Genomic DNA, 23,590 nt, shown 5'->3' with positions numbered 1-23,590 from the left:
AGTTATTTATAGAGGGGGAAGAGTGGGCTTTGCCTTAAGAAAGCTCTGCAGGTTTGGGTGCAGTTGCAGACATATTTGTGCAAAGAGGAGACTTTGGCTGGAAGGAGAAACAGAAGATTCCTGCTATGTCCATGGATTAATGAGTTTATCTGAGCTTCCTCAGTAAGGGCGAAGCCACCCCACTTACACCACTTGGTGTATTTTGGTGAAAGTCTGAGGCCCTGAAGAGAGCAGCTGAACAATTAACACAGTATTTTCAGTAGCTGCAAACAGTTGTTTTGTTGACATATTGTTGGCTTTCCCTCTCACTTCATTTTTTAAGTTGTTTTTGTATCTCTAAAAAACATGTGCCAAGGGAAAGCCTTGCAAAAAAAAAAAAAAAAAAAAAAACCAGAAAAGCCATCATAATTAATTTTTGTTAATTGATTCTCTCAGATACTAAAAGCTGTATGGCTTAAATCAGTAGAAGCATAGAAACACAGAATGGTTTGGGTTGGAAGGGACCTTAAAGATCATTTTATTTCACCCCCCTGCCACGGGCAGGGACACCTTCCACTGCCCCAGGGTGCTCTGAGCCCTGTCCCCCTGTCCAGCCTGGCCTTGGGCACTGCCAGAGATCCAGGGGCAGCCACAGCTGCTCTGGGCACCCTGTGCCAGGGCCTGCCCACCCTCACAGGGAAGAATTTCTCCTGTAACCTAAGTTTCCCCTATTTCAGTTTGAATCCATTCTCCCTTGTCCTATCACTACAGTTCCTTATGAAGAGTCTCTCTCTGGTGTTTGCTCTTGAGCCTAAATATTTGTCCTCTCTCCAGGTATTGTCCCTGCCTGCAGACTGACACTTTAAGCTTTAAGCAATTGGCAGATCTGCTCAAGCACAGAGATAAAAATCTCTTTGTCTGTTCACTGAGTGGTTTCACTGGAGATGCAAATTGGATGATTGCTGAGGCAAAAATGGTCCATAGCTGCTTGTGGAAGATCTGCAGGCATGATTATCTTGTTTTTGCAAGAAGAGGTATTAAATATTCGTGCTAGTTTCAGGAAATATGCACACATGTTTTTGAATATCAAATTGTGTGCCTCCCTGGTGAGTAGAATGAACTAGATCAGCCAGAGCATTTCAAAGCATCCTCTTGCTGTCTTTCCTCCTCGGTACAGAGAATATCTGCTTTGACTGCACTTCCTCGAGCCTCAGAGCTGCTGCAGAAATTCCAGCCACTGAGCAGCTGTGTGTATGCTTGAATGAAGTGTGTGCTGCTCCATGTGTCAGCAGGAAGAGATAAAAATAGAGCTTTTTTTCTCCTTGTTGTCATGGTCTGTGTTTCCACTGGCCACCCCAAGCTATTTCTTCTTCAAGTCTGGTGTCAAGGGAATACATTTAAGTGATATTTGGTGCTGCAGTTGTGGATCATAGAGAGCATCTGAAGCAATTTAAGGTTGCAGCCATTCCCACCTTGTGCTTAGTGGGGCAAGGCACATCAGGATTAATGAATGGCAGCTCTTGCTGCTGTCCACACAACTGGCATTTGGCTGCAGGAATTGCCTGGTTTGGGTTTTTTTCCCCCTTTCCAGTAAGGGAGTATATTGAAATTGCTGCAAAAAAAAAAAAAAATCTCCTTTCATGGAACTGTCAGATTGCACAGTCTGACGACGAAGCATTTTTCACTTTGTGCTCCCCTTCTGACACATGCTGGTCTCACACCTTTGCAGTGAGCAGTTACCAACTCATACCAAAGCTGAGACCTGGCTCCACAGTCCAGGAAAGACAAGGAGCCACTGGAGAGGGTCCAGTGGAGGCCACAAAGATGATGAGGGGTCCGGAGCATCACTTTCATAACGGGACACCGCAGAAGCTGGGCCTGTTTAGTCTGGAGAAGAGAAGACTGAGAGGGGATCTCATTCATGCACATAAATATCTCCAAGGGGTGTCAGAGGATGGTGCCAGACTCTTTTCAGAGCTGCCCAGTGACAGTACGAGGAGCAATGGCCATAAACTAAAACACAAGAAATTCCAGCTCAACATGAGGACAAACATCATCACATTGAGTTGGCAGAACAGTGGAACAGGCTGCTCGTGGAGGTCAGGGAATCTCCCTCTCTGGAGATGTTCCAGCCCCACCTGGGCACGTTCCTGTGTCACCTGCTCCAGGTGCCCCTGCCTTGGCAGGGGGTTGGACTGGATGGTTTCCAGAGCTCCCTTTCACTCCTAAAAATTCTGTGACAGCACCTACTCAGCTACTTCCAGATACAGAATTGATAATTTAAGAAGCTTTTTTCTCCATGACTTGACCTGGTAGTGGTGGGACTGAAAAAGATACTGGGAAGTGGACTCTGGTGTGTAAAATTTAGAAGGCAGTCACCACCTCAGGAATTGCAGAAACTCAAAACAAATGACCCAGTTTCATATTAATATGGACATGTATAATACACCCAATTACAACAGGAAAATGAAAGTGTAAAGTTTAATTCGGTGTTAAAATAGTTTTATAATATTCTACATGTGGATTCCACCAGATGGCAAATTAAAATTCCCTTTGAAGTGAAGGATTCAAGAAGCAATAATATCACCTTTTAGCCTTTATGAACACTAAGATCTTTTAAATGTTTCTATTCTTTGACAGCTTGTCCTAGTTACCTGAGCATATGACACAATTCCTGGAAGGAGAATAACTATGGTATCAATCCAGATACAGTCTGTCCTTGATGTCTTTCCCTGCCTATTCATTTAAAGGGATCACAAGTAAAAAAAAAAATTCTCCAATTTAACTAGGCTAGGATTTTTTCCAGAGTCAGCCTCCATTAAGCAGTAATGTGGAAACAAAGTTATTTCCCCTTCTTTGCTCTCAGATACCAATTTTACATCCATTACAGTTTATGTGTAATAATGAATTTCCCAGACTTGATCTTCCTGTTTGTTTCGAGCCAGTTCTTCCATTTTTAATATTTCCTGCAGAGAAGTGAAATGGCAAGAATATTAAATAAATAAGTTTTGGATGTTTTACTACAACTATTTGAGCTTTTCTTGAAAGAGAGTTCATTCACAAATGAGCAGTTCCTGAGTATAATGTAAAGCATCATTTTATGTGGAAGGACAAATCTGAGCCATTTCCCCAGTTGTTCCAATGAGGGAACAATTCTTGGCTTAAACATGACTGGGGCTATAAAACTAAAATCAAAATGTTGAAATGCAAAGCATATAATTTACTAACTCATACACTGGGATTATGAGTGGTCTATTCTGAAGTGGTTAAAGTGATCAAGTGAGATAGCTCTACCCACTTTTTGTGTGCTAGACTTTCAAAGAGCCTCCCAGAATTAATGCTCACCATCTGATGAATATTTAAGGAAGTCACAAAGGCAGCTGCAACTCTTAAAGTGCCTTTTGCAATGTGCTGCCATCCATTTCGAGCAGCTGCCAAATTTGATCTTAGCTTTACTTAGGTAAACATACCTTAATATTCCCTAGCTGTGTATTATCTCCCCTCCAAGTTATCTTTTTGTAAAGTTTATTTTCTTTCAGCATTATGTGGCCTTCACAGCAGTTTGTGATTTCAGTTTGTGTGACCAAGCAGAATAAAGCACTGGCCAAGTTAGGAGGTTCCTAAACACATTTAAATAGGATTTTAACAAGCATCCAGAGCTGGGGTTTGATATTTGATAGATCTGGATGCAGAATTACACCTATAAAATCCTTTGAAAACCTAATTCATCATTTGGCTCTGTTTTGAGAGGACACCTTTAGCTGCAGCAGAAGACACACAGGTTTGGCTCCATGACCAGTAGGTCCAGACTTCCAGTGCAGTCAGGCAGGTTCATTTCATCAGCACCAAAAATCTGCTTTAAAGAGTTACAGGCCCAGATGACTCTCAATGATCATAACACCTGGATTTTCCTACTACCTGAGAAAAAATCCTCCAAAAGTGGGCCTTGCAAGCACTTGAAAGAACAAAATTATTTCTGCAGCAGGAGAAGGGATGTGGGGAGCCTTTGCAAGGTCACCTCCATTTTCTTCTCAAAGAATGTTTAAAGGAGTCTGAAAAAGAGAGAAATTATGTAGCATGCTTATCCAGAGGGCTTATCATATTGTATTAGCACTTACTCATCACATTTAATTAAGATTCCTTTTTAACTGATGTGGAATATTATTAGCTCCATTCAACCCATATCAGTAAAAAGGAATATTAATGGGATGTGATCCTAAGAGGAGATGATAGGAAGCTGCTAATGTGACATATATATTGTGGAAGGGAAAGAGTGCTGTGACTGCCAGAGCCTGTTTTGAGGCCTTTGATGTCTTGAGTTTTACAGCCCCATTCTGTGGAGGGTATTACAGTGACAGATGCCTTTTAGGGCAGGTTGCTGGCTAACGGCCACGTGTGAGAGAATCAAAATAGACATTGGCTAGTATTTGGTTAATTGGCTTTCAGAGGAGAAGTTTGCAGAGGTTTAGTGATAAACTAAGCAAAGTAGGTCAGCTAAAGGATTTGTAGGTCTAAATTAATTTTATGTACCTATGTAGTCTAGTTTACTTTTAATATTATGAAATCAGTTGGGGATAACAAAATCAAACTAAATTAAACATTAATAGTACCCTTTCTTCCCCTTCATAGACAGAGAAAAGGCCAGGTTCAGGTTTCATCTATAAAATACTGGTAAAATTATCCCTTTATTTGAGATCAGAGCCAGAGGGAGCCAGGGAACAGTGTCAGCTCTGAGGTTCAGAGCCATCTCCAGCCTCTGAGAGACAAGAAGATGCATTTCCCACTGTCTGAAGCTTTGTGTGTTTGGGAGTTTTTTAAAGAATATCCAAACAGCTTTACCCTGTAATCATCTGGCCTGCAATGGTTTGGGCTACTGGGGTGAGAGCCCAAGAGGAATGGTTGAAGTCCATAAACTAAACACAGATGATGAAGAAAGTAAGAAAAAATTATCTCTAAGACCATTTCTCTTGTGTCCCTGCTCCATTACTATCCTGTCCTCTCTAAATGGTGATGCTCACACATTCATTCATGTTTAAAATAGATGCCTCTAAGAGCACTGACAAAAATGTGTCCCTTCTTCTTTCACTACCACGTCAAGCACCCAATTAGTTGGTTAAAATTAGATTCTGCCTTGAAAGGCTAAAATTGATGCTTCAAGTTTCCATAGTTACTGTCTTTCTATTAATTGTGCTCAGTTCAATAGAGGGGGATTCTCTCTTGCCTGCCCCAGTTGGTTTTGGGAGCTGTGCTGGACTCTTGGCTGTTTGTGCACCTGCAGTAATGTGGGCTGTGCTCAGGTAAGGGTACCTGTGGAAGGTTTTCAGAGCTGTAAAGGTTGGTAATTGATAAAGTTTTCTTGAGGGGAATTAGGAGGGAGGGACAGAATTGAAGTCACTTCTCTTAGCAGTGTTCACTCTCCAAGGTGGACACAAACAAAACCAATCTAAGCCTGTCCAGGAAAACATAGAATCACGAAATCATGGAATGGCCTGGGTTGGAAAAGACCTTAAAGATCTTGTTTCCAAGCCCCTGCCATGGGCAGGGCCACCTTCCACTATCCCAGGCTGTTCAGGGCTCCATCCAGCCTGGCCTTGGGCACTGCCAGGGATCCAGGGGCAGCCACAGCTGCTCTGGCACCCTGTGCCAGGGCCTGCCCACCTTCACAGTAAAGGATTTTTATCTAATATCTAATCTAAACCTATTCTCTGTCAGTTTGAAGCCATTCCCCTTGTCCTGCCACTCGATGCCCTTGTAGGTAGAAATCCAATATTAGAACATTTAATTCTATCTTCCCTTTAGGAAAATTTTCCTTCTTGGGGGATCAGTCGCAGCCAGGCTTTGAGACAGGCACTGAGGTAGAAGGCGGCTGTGGACAGGAGCCCAGGTGGATCCTGTATCACCCCATAGAGGCAGAGTGGCCTCCAGTGGCAGGAGATGCCTGGAAAGGATGCACGTCTGTGCTTTGGCTTCAGTTCAACAGCTCAGAGAGGAGGGGAGGAGGGGGCTGGCTGCCTGCAGGGCACAGTTACAGCCTCCAGCACCAGCCAGGAAATGCTTCCTCCTTTTCACCTTCACAGCAGGGTTTATGATGCTCGGTGAGCCTGTTGTATCTCACATAAAAGGGCTTGTATGTTAGAATAAACATTTTTTTAAATTTAAATTTGACAGAAGACAGTAACCAGAATTGGCTTTCTGTAACGTACATTAAGGAGTGCACATGTTCTGACCTCCCGACATTCAGGTCTTTGTCTTCTGCAGTGACTTTTGCTCTCTTTACAATATTTCATGTCCTTATATAACAGAGGCAAACCCCACCCACAGCAGCAGCCTCCTGAAAATGGTTAGGGTGCCATCCCCACTCCTGGTCACATACAAAACATGTGAGCCACAAAGCTCAAACATTTATAAAGATCTGACTCAAAGTCCACCTTTTTGGGATGTGTTGCCAAGCATTCCTAAAATCAGCCTTCAGCAGAGGTCTGGGTAGCTGCTTGCTGCTCTAGTCTTTCAGTTTGGGGTATTTAAGGAGATTTAATTAGGACATTCAGGCTACATAGCACCTGGTTTGACATGAAAGCAAAGAAAAGCCTTTCCTTTGTGGTATCGAGACCAACCCACCACAGATCTTCAGGGGCACATTGTCCTCAGCCACTGCCCACACCCTTCCCAGGTACTGAAGGGCAGAGCCGTCCTCCCAGCTCCAATTTCAATTTTCCTGCACTATTCACTGCTCTTTACCTCACTGTTTGCATTAAAACAAGGGCAGAATGACTGGTGCTGTAACTGCCCACACTGTTCTAAAACCACATTTATAAGATGAAAATAATTTGGGGGGCTGTTTGTTTGGTTGGTTTGGATTTTTTTTTTTTTTTTTGGGGGGGGTTGTCGGTTTTCAGCTGTGAACTCTTTAAAAACAGACCCTGTGAGCCTGCAGACATAGGGAAATACCCCCCAAAAATACTTTTTCTTATATTGCAAGTGTAATGTCTCTCTAATCACCTCTTTGTGTGACACAGACATTCAATGCTGCATCCCCAGGTCCAACATGTGATGAGAGCTCAAAAGATGATAAGCAGCATCCTGGATGTGTGCACATGTAGTCTCGGGGATGCAGCAGATTAACCCTCAATTTGGGGAGGAAAGGGGTAAAATTCTACCTGTGGGAGCAGGACTGGGTACAAGTACAGCAGCAGAAGGATATTACCTGAAAAAGTCGATATTTTTATGGGAAGAAAAGCATCCTTTAGCCAAAGAAGAGTGAGAGGAGCTGCAGATGCTGTGCTCTGCTTCTTCAGCAGCTGCAGGAAGCAATTTACCCTGAGCTGTGCTCTGGCCACAGCAGGCTGTGGTAGCCAGCAAATCAAATTATGCTTTCAATATCTCAGAATATGCTGGCAGGGCTATTCGATAGCTGAGACAATTCCTTTAATACACAGCCATGTAAGATTGGTTTTTATAATGAGGTAAATAATTTAAATTAATCGTCAGTGTCAGCGTGGACAGTAACCTGAGAGTGAGCTGGAAGTGACCTCCGTGCCCACCCCCTGCTTGAGCCTGGATGTTGGAGCAGCAGGGGGTTACAAATCTCCCACAATGGGTGCTAAAATTACCCTGTTTAATGATACTGACTTTGAACCCGAGTGCTGGATTAAAGCTACAGGCTCCTGGTGGGGAGAAGTTTCCATTTTGTTCCTTCCTCTGGATTCATTAATGCACAACAGGTCAAAGAGATGAGAGGGCAGACAGAATTATTTGGGGGTTTTGTTTAATACTCCAATTTGACAGTCATTTGTGATGTTTGGAATTGTTTGGCAGAGTGTTAGTTAAACTGCTTCAGTTTTGTTCTGATTGAATCGGTTTTCTGTCTTTCCGTTCTATTTCTGTCATTTTATCATGCTGATGATGGGTTTTTATTCACTTTCTTTTTTTGTGGGTTTGGGTTTTTGGTTTGTTTTGTTTTTCAGGAAAAAAAAAAGAGAAAGATTAAATGGACTTTTTAATCCCAAAAAGGCTTAGGGATGATCAGAGAAGCCAGAATGTCTGCAGAGATCCTCCAAATGACACAGAGAGGGTTTTTCAGTGCTGTTTGCATTGGATGTGCTGTTTCAGACTCTTTATCACGGTGAATATTCATTAAGCCTGCCAGAGGCAGAAGCTGCAGTCAGTACAGCATCAGTGGAGGAGGCAGGGAAGAGAGAAATCAGGTTAATGACTAGCTTTCCCTGCAATTTGCTTCCTGCTTATTGCCTGATCTCAGTTTTAAACAAATTCATTTAATTAATGTGTTTTGCTACTTTGACCTGCAGACAGAAGGGGCTGTGATTAATGATGGGGTATTCCAAGTCTTACAGTGGCTTCAGCCCCTGTGTTCTGCTGTCTAGAAAGAGAACATTGGAAAATATTTCCTTTAAATTTAATATTTATAGAACCTTTGATTGAAAGCTTTTCTATTTTCTGATTCCATGAGCTACCAAATTTTTAAAGACAGGGACAAAGTGGGGAGGGGTGGAACAGAGTGAAAACAAGCTGCTGTCTTGGCTGAGCATGTCACACAGTCAAAGATGTCTCTGCAGGGAGACAGAGCTGCACAGAAATGCTTTCCTCTTCTCCCCCTTGAGCAGGGGCACATCTGTTCTAACATGAGTTAGCCCTCTTCTGACAAAGGTTCTTTAAGAAAGCAGCAGAGGCATAGGAGGTGGAGAGGATGTTCACGACACTCAGGATATATGGGCAGCTCACATTATGGGAAGTGAGCACCACCTGTTCTCAGTAAACCCCAGATTGGAGCTGTGGGGCTATGCAGGGTCAGGGAGAAACCATGTGGCCTCCCCAAAAGCAAGAAAAACGTCAGTGAGATAGAAACTGCAGGCCTGGTGGGATAGCCCAGACCTGACGGGTTATTGATTCCTGGGCTGAGTGATGGCATGTTCTGTGAGCAGACATTTTGCCCCAAATGTATGAGACGTCTCAATTTCAGACTGACTGTACCCATCGCTCAGCATTACCTTTCAGCTTGGATGGTTTTACAGGCTGGTGAAAGCCAGCCCTTCATTTGAGTGAATTTGCAAATTCCACATCTGATAAGACAGCGCCTTAAATCTCAGTGACAGACCTGTACTTCAGAGTTCTGCACCAGAGGTTCTGAGCTCTACTGGTGGCATTGCTGTCATAACTAAAATGTGGCCTTGAACGGGGGAAATGGGGCAGCCTTAAGAATGTGGTTGTGCTCTCTCAGGCATTTCTGGACAGAAGGTGCCACTGCCTACCTAAGTGAAAATCCCGTAAAAGGATTAGGGCTGAGCAAGGTGCAAACAGTTGCACAGGATTTTTTTGTGGCTGCCACCATTAAAGAGATTAGTTCCAAACTTCTTTTTTCCTAAATGCTCTGGCATGGTCATTAGTACAACACCTGCTGAGCCATGGTGCTGCTTACCTGGCTCCTGAGGGTAGAATTCAGTTCCTTTTTCACTAGCTACCCAAAAGTTAGTTGTCTCCAGCAGAGAGAGGAGAGGAACAAAGAAAATTTGGATTTTTTTCAACAGAATCATTTAGGTTGGAAAACATCTCCAAGATCATCACATCCAACCTTTGACTGATCACTACCGTGTCAACCAGACCAGAGCACTGAGTGCCATATCCAGTCATTTCTTGAACAACACCAGGAATGGTGACTCCACCACCTCTCTGAGCAGCTCCTCCCAATGCTTGACAACCCTTTCTGTGGAAAATTCTTCCTAATGTCCATCCTGAATCTCTCCTGATGCAGCTTGAGGCCATGTCCTCTTGTCCTGCCACTGGTTGCCAGAGTGAAGAGGCTGATCCCCACCTGGCTGCAACCTCCTGTCAGAGGTAGAAAAGCAAGAAAGGCTCCAAAGAGAGTGATAAGGTCTCCAATTCATTGCCTCTTAAAACAAGCATTTAAACCAGGTGGTTTGAACTTCTGTGCCTGTCAGTATAGCATTAATTCAATTAGACATGGTAGATTGGGTGTCTAACTCTCTAAGAAAAAGAAATGTAGGTATCTACAGTTACTACAGGTTAAATTTTAGGAACCTGGTTCCTTTTCAGTGTCCAGGCCTCCTGCACAGAGCATGGGTACCTCTAAAAAACCTGTGTGCTGAGAGCAGGACTGCCTGGAGCCTGCAAGTGAGGATCAGTGAGGGGACACAGCTCACCTGCAGCCTGCTTCCTTTCTGGAATCTTGGAGACTGTGACAACCACATAGAATCCTGCAATGGTTTGGATTGGAAGGGGCCTTAAAGCTCATCCAGTGCCACCCCCTGCCATGGGCAGGGACACCTTCCACTGTCCCAGGCTGCTCCAAGCCCTGTCCAGCCTGACCCTGGACACTGCCAGGGATCCAGGGGCAGCCACAGCTTCTCTGAGCAGACATGACCCTCTATATCTGACACTGTGTAGGAAATCAGGTGTTTCAGAGCAATTAGAGCTTGTTGAACCAGTGCCTATTGACCGGGGTTTTTATGTTTTTCAAGTCCTGTGAGAGGTAGAGGGCTACAATACATGACCATTAAATGCCTCTGGAAGAGAAAAAGCATTAGCTCTGCACCATACCCAATTCCCTCCAGATTTCACATAGGTGATTTGAGGATATGGAGGGTTTTTTTCTGTTTAAGTCTGCCTGTGCACTTCAGACAGCAGTCACGGGATGGAAAAAGAAGTATTTTGAAAGACAGCCTAGAAGTCCTTTCATGCCAGCTAAATATGTGACCTACTCAACTGCAGAGTCTCTGCTGCTCTGGGTTCCATTTAAAGTCTTCTGAGACATTTGTATTTCGGTGAGAGTGGGAAAGGGATGGGGTGAAAAGTTCATCTCCTGTTTTAGCTTGCAGACACACAGGCAAAGAAGCATCAGGACCTGCAGGTGCAGCGTAGATTTTGGGTTCTGCTGCATGCAAGCATTTAAAAATTTAATTATTTGGTCATTGAACATGAAGTCTAAAGTATTCCTTGAGAATAAAAGAAAAGGTCCAAAGTAATCCCAAAAATTACCCCAGGAAATGACCAGACTCTGGGCTTTTATGTATGAACTCTGGCAACCCCCTCTTTAGCTGTAGGAAGAAAACAAGTGTAATGTTTTAAATTAAGTGTTATAAATATAACCAGGGGGTTTGTTTTATTTAGATTTTCCTCTAAGTTTAATAAACAAATTTGAAGCATTCAATTAAAGATGCGGAAAATATGCAAGAGAAGTACAACTAATCCCATTAAATGTAAAATGACACAGAAGTAGAAAGCTCTTGTTGTTGAATTCCTGCTGATAAGAAACAGGAGAGATGTTTAAGGAAGCCTTGGAAAGTAGGTAGTAAATGACATTTATCCTTGATCTGAAATGCCTAAACATACGACTTTGTCAGGACAGCTGAACTGTGACCTTCCAGCCTGCCAATACAGATAAACACACATGTTCTCAGGTAAATCATGCAGAAGAGACATTTCCTGAGGACTGGAGAAGCCCCACTTGTAGGAAATTATGGTTATTAACTCATTAGATTCTCTGTGTTTCTGTCTTTTTGTATGCAAGCTCTCCACCCAGCTGTAAGGATAATTAGTTTTTTTTGGCTTAGTGAGTATTAAAGAGTATTAAAATGCTTAGTTGGTATGGACAACAAACATATTCAGGGGCTTGGACAAAACCAGACATAAGTGCAGGCAAACCCCCAAAGTCTGACAGAATCCTGATTCCAGGGTAGGTGGGATGGGTTTGTTGTGTTTGGATGCATGAAGTCAGATGTTTTTATGACAAATGTTACTGACTTAATCTGGTGAGTTGATTTGCCAAGTCAGACCCAGATTAAAGGGTTGTTTTCCTGCTCTGAATTAGATTTCAGTAGTGCAGGTGTGGATGGGCACCCCATTAGTCTGGCAGGAGGTTTCATACAGGAGATTCTTTGCCTCAGGGATACACCCTGGATGCTTGCATGTTACTGTATTTGGGTGGTCAAATGGATAACATCAAGCCACTGTCGTTGTCCCATGTCCTGTGTTCAGCCTAATAAGTTGATCAGAGGACTGGAGCACCTGTCCAGGAAAGGCTGAGAGAATTGGGATTGCTCAGCCTGGAGAAAAGAAGCTTCAGGGTGTCCTGACTGCCTCTTCCAGACCCTGAAGGGAGTGCACAAGATGGAGAGAGAGATGGAGTGACAGGAGAGGGAAATGGTTTCAAACCCACAGAGAGTAAGTTGAGATCAGTTATTAGGAAGAATGTCAGGTAAGTGTGGTGAGGCCCTGGCACAGGCTGCCCAGAGAAGCTGTGGCTGCCCCATCCCTGGAAGAATTTAAAGACGGCTTGGACGGGACTTGGAGCCACCTGGTCTAGAGAAAGGTGTCCCTGCCCGTAGCCAGGGGTTGGAACTGGGTGAAATTTGGGGTCCCTTCCAACACAGGCCATTCTATCATTTTATGTTTCTTTGCTCACAGCCATGCACTGCAGCTCCAGCTGTGCTACGGTGGCTCTGCAGCCCACAGAGTTCTCACCCTGTACTCTTCAAAGTAATGTTTCTACTATTCTTTGCTACAGGGTTCTCCCCAGCCAGGGCAAGGCTGGGTCAAACATGATTAGAGGTCACCTTCAGTTGTCTTTTTCCTACCAGCAACAGAAAAAGAGCATTGGGTCTGGGCCAGTGTTTGGAATGCATATTGTGTGGGTTTGTTGGGAGAAAGAGAGGATTTATTTGTCAAATAGGGCTTAATTTATTATGTGCAATATGAAAGCTCACATTTTCTATTGCAGCAGAAAGAAAATTGATTAATAATTTGGAAAAAGGCCAAGACACACATTTTCCACCTTTGTAATTTATCATCTCAGAGAAATAAAAGTGATATAAAAGGCACCTGAACAAAACAATTTATTAAGCAGAAATGAAAGCTGGTTCATATTAATGCATTTATTATGAAAGGACTTTCTAGGACATTGTTGTTACTTACAGGAAACACGTAAAAAAACTGAAGCTGATACTTAAGACCTTAGGAAATGTACAGAAAAGGTACAACTGATAAAATAGAGGGACTTTTACATTAATAATAACTTCAGAAAAGCTACTTGAGACTCGAGAGGTTAAGGTCACTAAAACAATGTCAACAGCTCCTGGAAAGAACATAAAGTCAAAGCTTCTTCATCATTAAATACAATCTTAGGGGGAAAAGAAGTGTACGGTGTCTTCTAGTTCTTGATTAAATATCACATTGTAAAAGCAGCCCTGTCATGTCCATGTGCCGTGGAGGTTCAGAGATACCAAAGATTTCATGTGCCAAACCTCTCACACAGATGGCTTCAGAGATGGTTCTGATGTGTTTTGTACACACATTTCTTGGGCTTTGTAACATGGACCTGCTGCATCACTACAGAAAAGCTTAAAAAAGGAATCCTGCTTCCCAGCCTTGTTTTGTTGCCAGGCAGGAGAAAGTTTATCAGGCAGCAAAATATGTCTTTTCAGCTTTTGAACCTAAAAGCAGAGCCTTATGTCTGCGTGCACCACACACCGTTTATTTCATAAAATAGAAAATTGTACAAGCAACATAAGAGAAGATGAAGAATCATTAAAGACTGAGAAATACAGGAGCTGCTGAAGTTAATACAGCATTCTTCATTACAGCTGCAGAGGTACAGAGCAGGCAGTACCCGGTGTTTGCTGGCCAAACATTGGGGATCTCCCTCTAGAATGTCTACTTTGTTTTCTCTTCCTGCCCTCTTTAACCAGCAGGAGACCTTGGACTTCTCCTTTTCTTCTCCCCCATCCAGTGTCCTTGTCTCGTCTTCCAAGGGACATGGAACCCCTCTGAAATGGTTTTCCAGCACAGTTCCCCCTCCTTCTTTACCCCAAACATCTTTGCCTCTTCAGCTGGACAGCTCTCATACATGATGCTGAGATTTAATCAGATCAGTGGTATTGGAATTGTTTGTGTGGTATTGTGAGGATTTGTGTGTGGCTAAGAGTGTTACAAGGGTGAGAGTCCCATGTTTTGTTACTGCGCTTATAGGGTGTAGATAAGAAAATTTTCATCTTAGCATCAGTGCACAAACATTGAGCTTTCCCCTGATCACAGTTGTTAAAACACCATGATACATTAAAATAGATATGCTGTTCCTGTTCAAAATTAGCAGTTATGTAAATTACAACAAATGTTCAAAGTATAAAAGGAAAGAAAACAACAAAGTCTTAAGGCTTTCTCTCACAGGAAAACCTAATTCTGTAGCATTTTATTTTGCTAGAAATTTGTCCTTGTCAGAGTAACATAGGCAGACATTTCAATCTGATTAACTCAATCTAATCAAAATAATGGAAACAAAATTAAAATTTACTTCATCCTGCAAGCCTAAAACTGGGGATAAAACTTCACTTTATATTTGCCTGTATAAAACACTGTGATCTAGAGAGAATATCAGAGTATTCTGTGATTCTGTGAAGACCATGAATATTTCTGAGACCAGACTGTACAGCCTGATGGAAGCAGTCCTGCAGTGTCTCTGCCCAGGCATTCAGTTCATGCTGGTTTTGCTCTGGGGCCGTGTCCGCTGCTCAGCCACATTGCATCCATACCTACGCACAAACACACATGCTGGTTGGCCTCAGGCTCCTCTCTGGGATGCACCAGCTCAGAGTCACACAATGGGTCAGCTTGGAAGGGACCACAGCGGCTCATCTGGTCCAACCTCCCTGTTCAAGCAGAGCACACGGCGCAGGATTGCATCCAGGTGGTTCTGGAATATCTCCAGTGAGGGGAACCCCACAACCTTTCTGGGCAATCTGTTCAGTGCTCAGTCACTGCACGGGAAAGAAGTTCTTCCTCTTGTTCAGGTGGAACTTCCTGGGCATCCATTCCTGTTCCCTCTTGTCCTGTTGCTCGGGGCACCACTGAGCAGAGCCTGGCTCCATTCCACACTCCTGACACTGTCCTTTCTTTCCCTGCACGAGGATTCCTGGACACATCCATCACAGTGTGGTTTGCTAAAATACCCACCTGGATGTGCATAATGCCAAGGCTGTCACCCCCTGCCCTGGCCACTCTTCTAACCCTGTCCCAAAAGGCACAACACCCTCAAACACACCCTTTTGCCATGCAATGCACATGCTTGTGTTTCTTGCTATAAAACACTACAATGGGCTGCATCACAGTGATCTCTTACTCCAAACACTTCAAATCCAAAAGAACAAAATGGGATCCAGAGCCCGTTGCACCCAATAGCACGAGGAGGGGGTCAGTGCATGCAAACACTGAGCAGACTGGACAAGAACCAGTGGATAACCCCCAGAGGAGCAGCCAGGCAAGCGAGAGTCACTGTGGGCTGTAGCCTTTCAAACAGAAAGCTGCTGCTCACTGAGTGCCTGTGTTTAAAGATGCTTTAAGCTTTTCTTGCTGTTTTGACTTTTTCAGAACCTGAGGCGGGAGAGGTGTCCCCCCCAGTGGGAGCTGGTGTGAACAGCAACAGCTGGACCTTTAAATTTGGACCGGGCAATTCCAAACAAGGTGGTCCTGGTGAGTTGCCAGACAAATTCATTATCCCAGGATCTCCTGCAATCATCTCCATCCGGCAGGAGCCACCAAACAGCCAAATTGACAAAAGTGACTTCATAACCTTTGGCAAGAAAGAAGAGACCAAGAAAAAGAAGAAAAAGAAGAAGGGAAACAAGACTCAGGAGAAAAAAGAAAAGGGCAACAGCACCACTGAGAACAGTGACCAGTGAGGGAGTTATACTGAAAAAACCCTCTTAGCCAGTTTTTGTAATAATGGCAGATTTCTCCTATGTAGCAAATCCCAACTTCTTCCTACTGTTAACAAATTTCCTGTATGTACAGACTTGAGAAAATCAGCAGGAAATTCAGTGTCTGTCTAAATTGCTTAACAGGTTTTGTCTTAAAAGCTTTATTAAGTCTGGTGTTAACTCTTTTTCTCCACTCTGGCTTGTTTTCAGAATCTAAAAAGCAGACACAAGTTTCCTTTCTCCTACGCCGAAAAGGAGAATCTTCACAGTACAGCCAGTGAGAGGTTGGACTCTGCACTGTGGTTCCTGTGCTCCTGTCTTGATGACACTTACAGGATAGGTTTAAAAGTTTTAATGTTTTGCACCCTCTATCTGATTGGAAATATTTGTGTGCAGATGTCAGCTAGGTGATATGAGATCAGATTATAAAATGCAAGAAGAGCTGGTAAATATGCAACAGAGGAGACACCTAATGAACACAAAAGTTCAAAGATGTTCAGGCTGGGGAGAAAATGTCTGAAAGGAGATGAGCAGACTTGTCAAATCCTGAGAAGTCACTGTGTGGAAATACTGACTCCTATACATGACGTATTGTACACACTGCTTCAAATGAAACCTCACATTTACAGCTCTTTAAGACACCATAAATTCTATCTCTTTACCAAGCAAGCCATTGGAAAAATTATCCCTTAAAGCCCTGCATTACCCTGGTAAGGCTAGCCTTCAGAGAGTAAGAAGGGCTGGGCTGACATCCCAGGAATGTAACTGTGATGCTGTGTGTCCCTATTTCCACATTATTTTGCACATTATGTCTCTGAAAAGGTCAGAGTTTTTCCACGACACTTATGCAAAAGAGAGAAAAAAGTAACATTAACTATGCTATTTGTTATTTGAGATATTTATTTATAAAGAAATATAGCTGTAAATGTTAAAGAAATACGATGCCCTTTAACCCAAACAGAAGTCAATCTAGAGCCATTTTAAATTAAAATTGCTGCTATTAAAGTGCTTTAGAAAAATTGCCTGAAACATCTGTATTATATCGGCCACTTGCCAATAACAGCTTTATTCTGTCGGGTGACTTGGGGGCTGCCTCTTGCATGTATTAATAAATACAAGAATATCTTCTCTTTTTTTTTTTTTTTTGCATTATTCTGCACTTTGAATACACCTTTGCAAACAAACTGTCCTAATATGAAGAAGCAGAAGCAAACTCCTCACACGGATGGATTTACTAACCTGCTAGCTCTGTGCAGTACCTTGGTGTTACCTCCCACACGACCTTTTCTGATTTTAGTTTTACTTTTCTATGAGATTATGAATTTCTGGCCCTACTAACACTCCTTATGTAAAATTAAAGTACTGTATGTATGCTGTATGCTCTTATAAGAATCCTGAAATATTTATTCTGTGCTTGTGTATGTGAATGTCAATGCAACTATTATTAGAGTGGACTTTAAGCTTTACCGTTGAATGTAAATTCATTATTTCTTTTTTGTACACTTGTGGAAAAGTGGAGTAGTGTTAATTTTTAAAGCCACTGTTGATTATCATTTTTTTTTTGTGTATGAAACACAAGTAAAATATCTTTCTTAAACCAAGCCATGCATGCATTTTGGGATTTATTGGTAAGAATCTGTGAAGCTGAAGTTCTGTGAATTACTAAACCTAAGGGTATAAATGGAGTATTGAATGTGGTTGAGGATGTTGATATAAAACCAATACATGTATTTTTAAATAGAATATAGCTGATGAGGGAATTCCAAGGAGTCTTCTACATTACTGTACATTCACAGAATAAAGCTCAAGTGTCGTGTTAATTGGAACTGTGTAAGAAACTACATAGCTCTGAAATTTCCAAAGGCCCTTTAATCTAGGATCAAAGAGAACAACTGGATTTCTTGAGACATGTCCTGGAAGTTTTTAAGTTTCCAAACTGCTGACAGTTCAGAATAGAACAATTCCTATTCATTTTAAAGAACCTGCAGCAAATCTTAAAACATCACAGGAAAGCTCAAATAAAAGAATTCGTATCTCAAAGCATGAACCACCAATGGCCTCATGGTCTATTTAGAGTCTTCTTTTGTTACCACTCTTGTTTAACTGGCAATATAAAGGTGCTACTTAAGAAAGAGAATGCTTGATTCACTTTTTAAAGGCTAGACAAGAGCAAAAAAACCTTAAGCTTTGGGGAGGGAACTGTTCTTTTATGCAAATGTGCTATGCAAGTACATTTAGGTGTTTATTTTTATTTGGTGACTAATCCAACAGCTCCCAAAACGTTCATCAACTGTAGTTACAGTGGTAGCTTAAACACACAGAAGAATACTGTTGTTATGTATTCATCATAAAATAGCTCTCTCAATGCCTCTGGCAAAAATTCAATACAGAGATTTAATTCTTACAGGAATCTTCTATACTTGATTATTTTTAGATTTTAATTGAATATTGGTTTTTCTTTTGAGTGCTTGAATTTTCCCCTATGCAAGCCAGTCTGAATAATTCATTTTTCATCAGTGGCCATACACAGCTGGTTTTCCAAGGCTTGCATCTGTTAGAATGAACCAAGAGCCGCAGTGTGTCTCCAATTTGCTGGTTTTAACAAAAAATTACATTTACCAATGCTGCCTTTGTTGCAGGTGCTTACTGCAGGGGGACAGTGTGCTTGCATGCCTGGGGAGACAAAACATAATCTGAAGATAATCATTCCAGCATGATTATCAATGATGATAATCATTCCAGTCTGGAGAGCTGATAGAACAGATTAAAAACTCTCAGAGGAGAGGAGGAGCTCTTGCTGGAATTGTTTGAAAAGGGGCTGGGTTGCACTAGGAGGATATACATCCCACACACTCACTGTGTTTTCTGAATACTGAATCATGCACCTCACCAGATTTCATAAAGATTTTTCCATATTTGGACCCTCTGGAATGCTGAGATGTCTACAGTGAAATTTGGCTGTTTCATAACTAATATACAAATTATACCATTGACATCCTTGATTTTGGGTGTCCAGGAGGAGAAGCCCTTGGCAAGAGTTTGGAGGATCAGGGGTAGGTGGGGCAGGGTCTGCACGTTCCACCACAGTTTTGGGGTTACTGTTTTAACATCACACAACAAATGGAAATTGAGAACCAGAGGAGGCCAATAACAGCACAAATTAGGACAAAAAAAATTCTTTAATCCTCCTGCTGACAGTGAAGTGAGCATGACAAAATACACTGCAGAGTTTGCTAACAAGGAAATTTCAGTTTTGGGGCTTTTTACCACTTGAACAATTCATGTCTTTCAGAATCCATATATACTCTCTGTGAGCATATTGTCTTTGCAAGTCTGGTTTCTATGCATACAAGATCAGTGATGAAAACTATTGGGCTTTTATGACAATAAACCTGAGCTATGTTGTAATATTAATTACATCCTGTTATTAAAAAATATCTCATTTTACATTAGGCTTCTAAGACTTAGTCTTGTGCAGTTTCTTTCTGCTCAGTCCATGGGTCATTGCACATCATACGAGGGGATCTGATTAAAAGTTTTCCAGTCTTCTCACATCAGAGGAAGAACACAGAACCCAAAAAGCCTTTCCTAAATTTCATATAAGAAGATCAATAATGAAATTAATTGCAGGTGGTTTTGATACCTTTTAGAATCTTCCATCATTTCTGCTTCTACTTCACTCATTCAGACCTGCTTGTATCAACAACTAGGTAAAATAAACCAGGTACAATTTTCCTTCCAAATCCAATTCTCCCCTAGCAGCAGTTTTGTGGATCCTGTGTAAGACAAATAATAAGGAAGGGGCTGAGCCATTTTCCTCATTTGAGTCCTAAAGAATGAGCAGGTTCTTCAGTTTTGCTGTTATCGGATTGCTTAGAAACTGCTGACTGTTCCTCAATACAGACACCTTTTCAAGACAGTGCCAAGAGCCCTGTGTTCTGTTAAGGCTCCTGTAAATATGCAGAAACATCACTTTAATCAAAAATTTGGCTTTGGAAAGTGAGTGTACCCTGAAGTCCTTTGGTTTCTTCCTTTACAAGTCTCTGAAGGAGAAAAGAGTGAACAGCTGACAATGTTTTGGTATCACACACAGCTGAACCTGCATGAAGCCAATAGCTACTCAGGAACGCAGAGCTGAGGGCTCCAAGCACAGCAGTAATAAATCCTGGATGTGAAGGGCTTCACGTGGTGGCTGGAATCAGAATTAGGCTCACACATGCCTGAGTGGCTGGCTTGGCTGCACCAAAACTGAACAGAGAGAGAATGCAGAGCACAGCTCTAACAGAAGAAATGCTTTATCACACTGAACTGACCTTGTGCAGCTTTAACCAGCATGCTATGGAATCAATATTGATACCATATACATTAATTTTCCATTAGCTCTGGATATGGGGATGCTGTGCTCTCTACTCTCCTGGGTTCATTCTTCTCTCTGTGGATCCCCAGAGGGATCCCTGGAGGATCCAGTGTCACTGCTCTGCATTTGCAGGGTGGAGGGGTGTTTATCCCAGCATTTACAAAGACAACCCTGTCCTGGGCTCATGCCAGGGTCTGGCCATCAAGGGAGGGGATTCTGCCCCTGTGCCCTGTGCTCAGGTGACCCCCCACCTGCAGAGCTGCCCCAGCCCTGGGCCCAGCACAGGGAGGAGCTGGAGCTGCTGGAGCCAGCCCAGAGGAGGCTCCAGGATGAGCAGAGGATGGAGCAGCTCTGCTGGGAGGAAAGGCTGGCACAGCTGGGATTGTTCAGCCTGGAAAAGAAAAGCCTTGGGGTGACCTCACTGTGGCCTTGCAGGACCTGAAGGGAGCTGGCAATAAAGATGGAGAGAGACAATTTACAAGGGCCTGGAGTGACAGGACAAGGGAAATGGCTTCAAACTAAGAGATTGTCAGTTTAGATTATGTGTTAGAGAAAAAACTTTGCCTGTGAGAGTGAGGAGACCCAGGCACGGGCTGTGTGGGCTTTGGAACAATCTGGTCTAGTGGAATATGTCCCTTCCCGTAACAGAGGGGTGGAACTAGATCATACTGAAGGTCCCTTCCAACCCAAACCCTTCTATGACTGTATATATAAAAATCTGGGACATGGTTATACTGTTGTACAGAAAACTTCAATACCCACTGTCAGTGATAATACTGCTTAGGTATAATGAAAATCTGATTTTTCAAAGTGATTCTGATATGGTGACCAGAGGCACCTACTTCTAGATTATTTGTAGTTCAGGTGCCTTAGGCTGGCTTAGAGAACTAATGAATTAAATCCTTCAGCATGAAGTACCACAGCATTATCTCTGTGGTGAGAAGAGCATATCTTACGCTGCACCATGGATTCCCTTTCATATCCCAGGACAGCCTCCATGAAATCACTCTGATGCAGGTGTTAACATCAAAAGATGACAGAGATGCGGTGAAGTAAACATCTCTCAGAACGCCACACAGCTTAAAAATATTAAAAATGTTTGCCTGGCAGTGGTGCCCAGAGTTGTGTCACTGTTGTCTGCAAGTGACTTATCCACATTTAGGAACTGATGTCTGAAGCATATTACAAAACAGACATGCTAGGCTTGAAAAACAGATTTTAAAACCTTGACAGAGGGTCAGAAATACTAAACTGGCCTTCACACCAAATGGAGCAGCCCTAAGTCTGTGTCACTTCCACTCCTCAGCTCCCTTGTTCCTTCTCTGTGGTGGGGGGACCTGTGGGAAGCAGGAATCCTGAAGAGAAAATCCCATTTATGCTTCCAGGTGGGAAAAGTTCTCCTCCAGGCAGACCATGGCAACAGGCACATAAATGGGGTGTTGGGGACACCTGTGGGGCACAGTGTTAGGTGAAGTGTGACCATGTCACCAAGGTGCCATCCCAGGAGTCATGCCTGAACCTGAAGCAAGTGTGAGACCCTGAAGGCCTCCCTGGGAGCTCAGCAGTGGGTGGTGCATCACTGCTGGGGCATTAGATGTCACTTTAGGCTTCAGCACTGAGGTGGGGTAACAGAACTGGCCCTGGCAGCCCCGTTCCAGCTCCTTTGGCAATATTTTATGGACACCTCGAGTGTCTTGGCACCACTTGAGCTGCACTGAGGAGAATTAGAAAGTCCTTGCCCATTAATTACAGGAATGGTGCTGCACAACAAGGCTGACAAGATGTAGTATTGTTAAAACACATCAATCACAGCCAGCCTAGACTTTTAATCCTGCAATAGTTTTCCTGTTAGATAAATCCTTCAGCTTTTCAGTGGCTCAAATTCTGCTTAGTGCAGATTCAGTGGCAGCAATGTGTGTGGTTCTGGGGGAAGCTAGACAGAAAATATGCTAAGCAAGCCCCCAGTGTGTCTTAGCCCCCATCGAGGGAGGCATGAATCACTCCCTACCCTGAAGAACTTCCCTCTGTGGGTGTTTAAAGAAGCCTGGAGTCTCTCAGTGGAGTGATGTGCTGAGCAATTACAAATCCAATCAACTCTGTGCTCTAGGACTTAAGGCCATCCATACATTCCCACTTCTACCCCCAAATTATCAACACTGTTCAAGCCTTTACTGGCTGATGTCCAACTTCCTCATCATCACCTGTGGTGCAAACAGCCTTGGGCTCAGTGAGGGCCCAGGATCTTGTTCCATGGGCTGGCACAAGAGGCTCAGGACCTGTCTAGAGCAGCTTTTTCAGTCTGGCTCTTCCCAGATGCTCTGAACCCCAGCTGTGAGCAGTTTCATCCAGCACCACGTGGTGACAGGATAAGGGGCTTAACTTTGCTGAACTTGCTCTCACCTTTCCCCTTCAGTATAGAAGTTTCCTGAGGTGTATGCTAGATAAGAGGCAAGCCTAAAATAATGAAAAATCTAGCCTAAAATTTGCTTGTCTTACATGCTTACAAGGGGATTATGCAACACTTAGGTACTGGCATTTGAGGAAATGATCCACAATGATCCTGATGGGTGTTTACACAATAAAGAGGATCTGCCAAACCCCAAGGGTGTGTAAATTGTGTTAGTCCAGCTACTTGAAGACTCAAAAAGTTCTTTGTACAAATATAAGCAGCCACTAAGCATCACAAAAGCTACCTTAATCTTTCCAAAGCCACATGTAACAATCTCTAGTTAATCTACTTTAGCGCAGTCACAATATAGATACAATCCTGAAGATGAGCTGCATCTTACCCCAGAGGGTGACTGCACTGAAAATGGCAGGCACAAATACCTCCTTCTGTTCTCAAGGAACAAACGACACAAAAAGGTGAAACCAGTTTTATTTTATCCTCAGGCTCCCTTCAAATGCACAAGAGTAGGTCTCAGCTGGCCACATTGAGTCAGATTCTGAGCAGCAGCGCCAGCAAAGAGATATTTATTAGCTAGAAAGTGATAAAAGGGTTATGTGACCGAATTCTTTCACAACATTAGAAGGTACCAGAGACTGGAAGTGTGACAGGTCAGTCCAGGTCACTAAATGCACTTAGTTTGGAGTGGCTGGTCTGCTTACAGAGCTCGCTAATGGCCCCCTGGGTCAAGCAGGCTTTCACAAATGCACAGCCCATATCATCTTTAAAGCTGTCAAATATGCTGTTGGGCCCATGGCAGGAACTGCTGACCTGTGAGTTATATTGCTCCCTTTTTTTAGTATCTAAGAAAAAAATTAGAATTCCTATGAAGCATCTTAGCCTAGGCCCTTACGGTGCCCTGCTGGGCTCCTCTGTGAACCTGCCAGGCCGTGTAGGTTCAGTCATCAATATGCACACAGGCTCCTGCAAAGCAGCCTGGAAGGAACAGGATATTGCAGTGCTGTAATGCCAAAGCCTTCCCAGCCTGATCAATATTGATGGTGCAGTTAGTTCTGCATTGATTAACTTCCAGAGCAAAACCTCTCTAATAAATGAGTTCTGTGGTGAAGCTCTGCTGCCGCTGTG

General features: G+C 43.0%; 1 protein-coding gene across 1 annotated transcript in view; it reads left to right on the top strand.

Annotated features, from left to right (window-relative positions):
- The window catches only part of LOC137482898 (protocadherin alpha-2-like), a 100,029-nt gene extending 81,569 nt beyond the window's left edge, over positions 1-18,460 (top strand). Inside the window, exon 4 of the mRNA XM_068205530.1 lies at positions 15,373-18,460. Within this exon, the coding sequence (XP_068061631.1) occupies positions 15,373-15,683 (311 nt within the window). The 3' untranslated portion in view covers positions 15,684-18,460. The remainder of the gene's footprint in view (positions 1-15,372) is intronic.
- The last annotated feature ends 5,130 nt before the right edge of the window (positions 18,461-23,590 follow it).

This window comes from Anomalospiza imberbis, chromosome 15 (genome assembly GCF_031753505.1).
Source record: "Anomalospiza imberbis isolate Cuckoo-Finch-1a 21T00152 chromosome 15, ASM3175350v1, whole genome shotgun sequence".
Lineage (NCBI taxonomy): Eukaryota > Metazoa > Chordata > Aves > Passeriformes > Viduidae > Anomalospiza > Anomalospiza imberbis.
The sequence above is the reverse complement of the archived record's forward strand: the minus strand, read 5'-3'. Positions and strand labels throughout refer to the sequence as shown.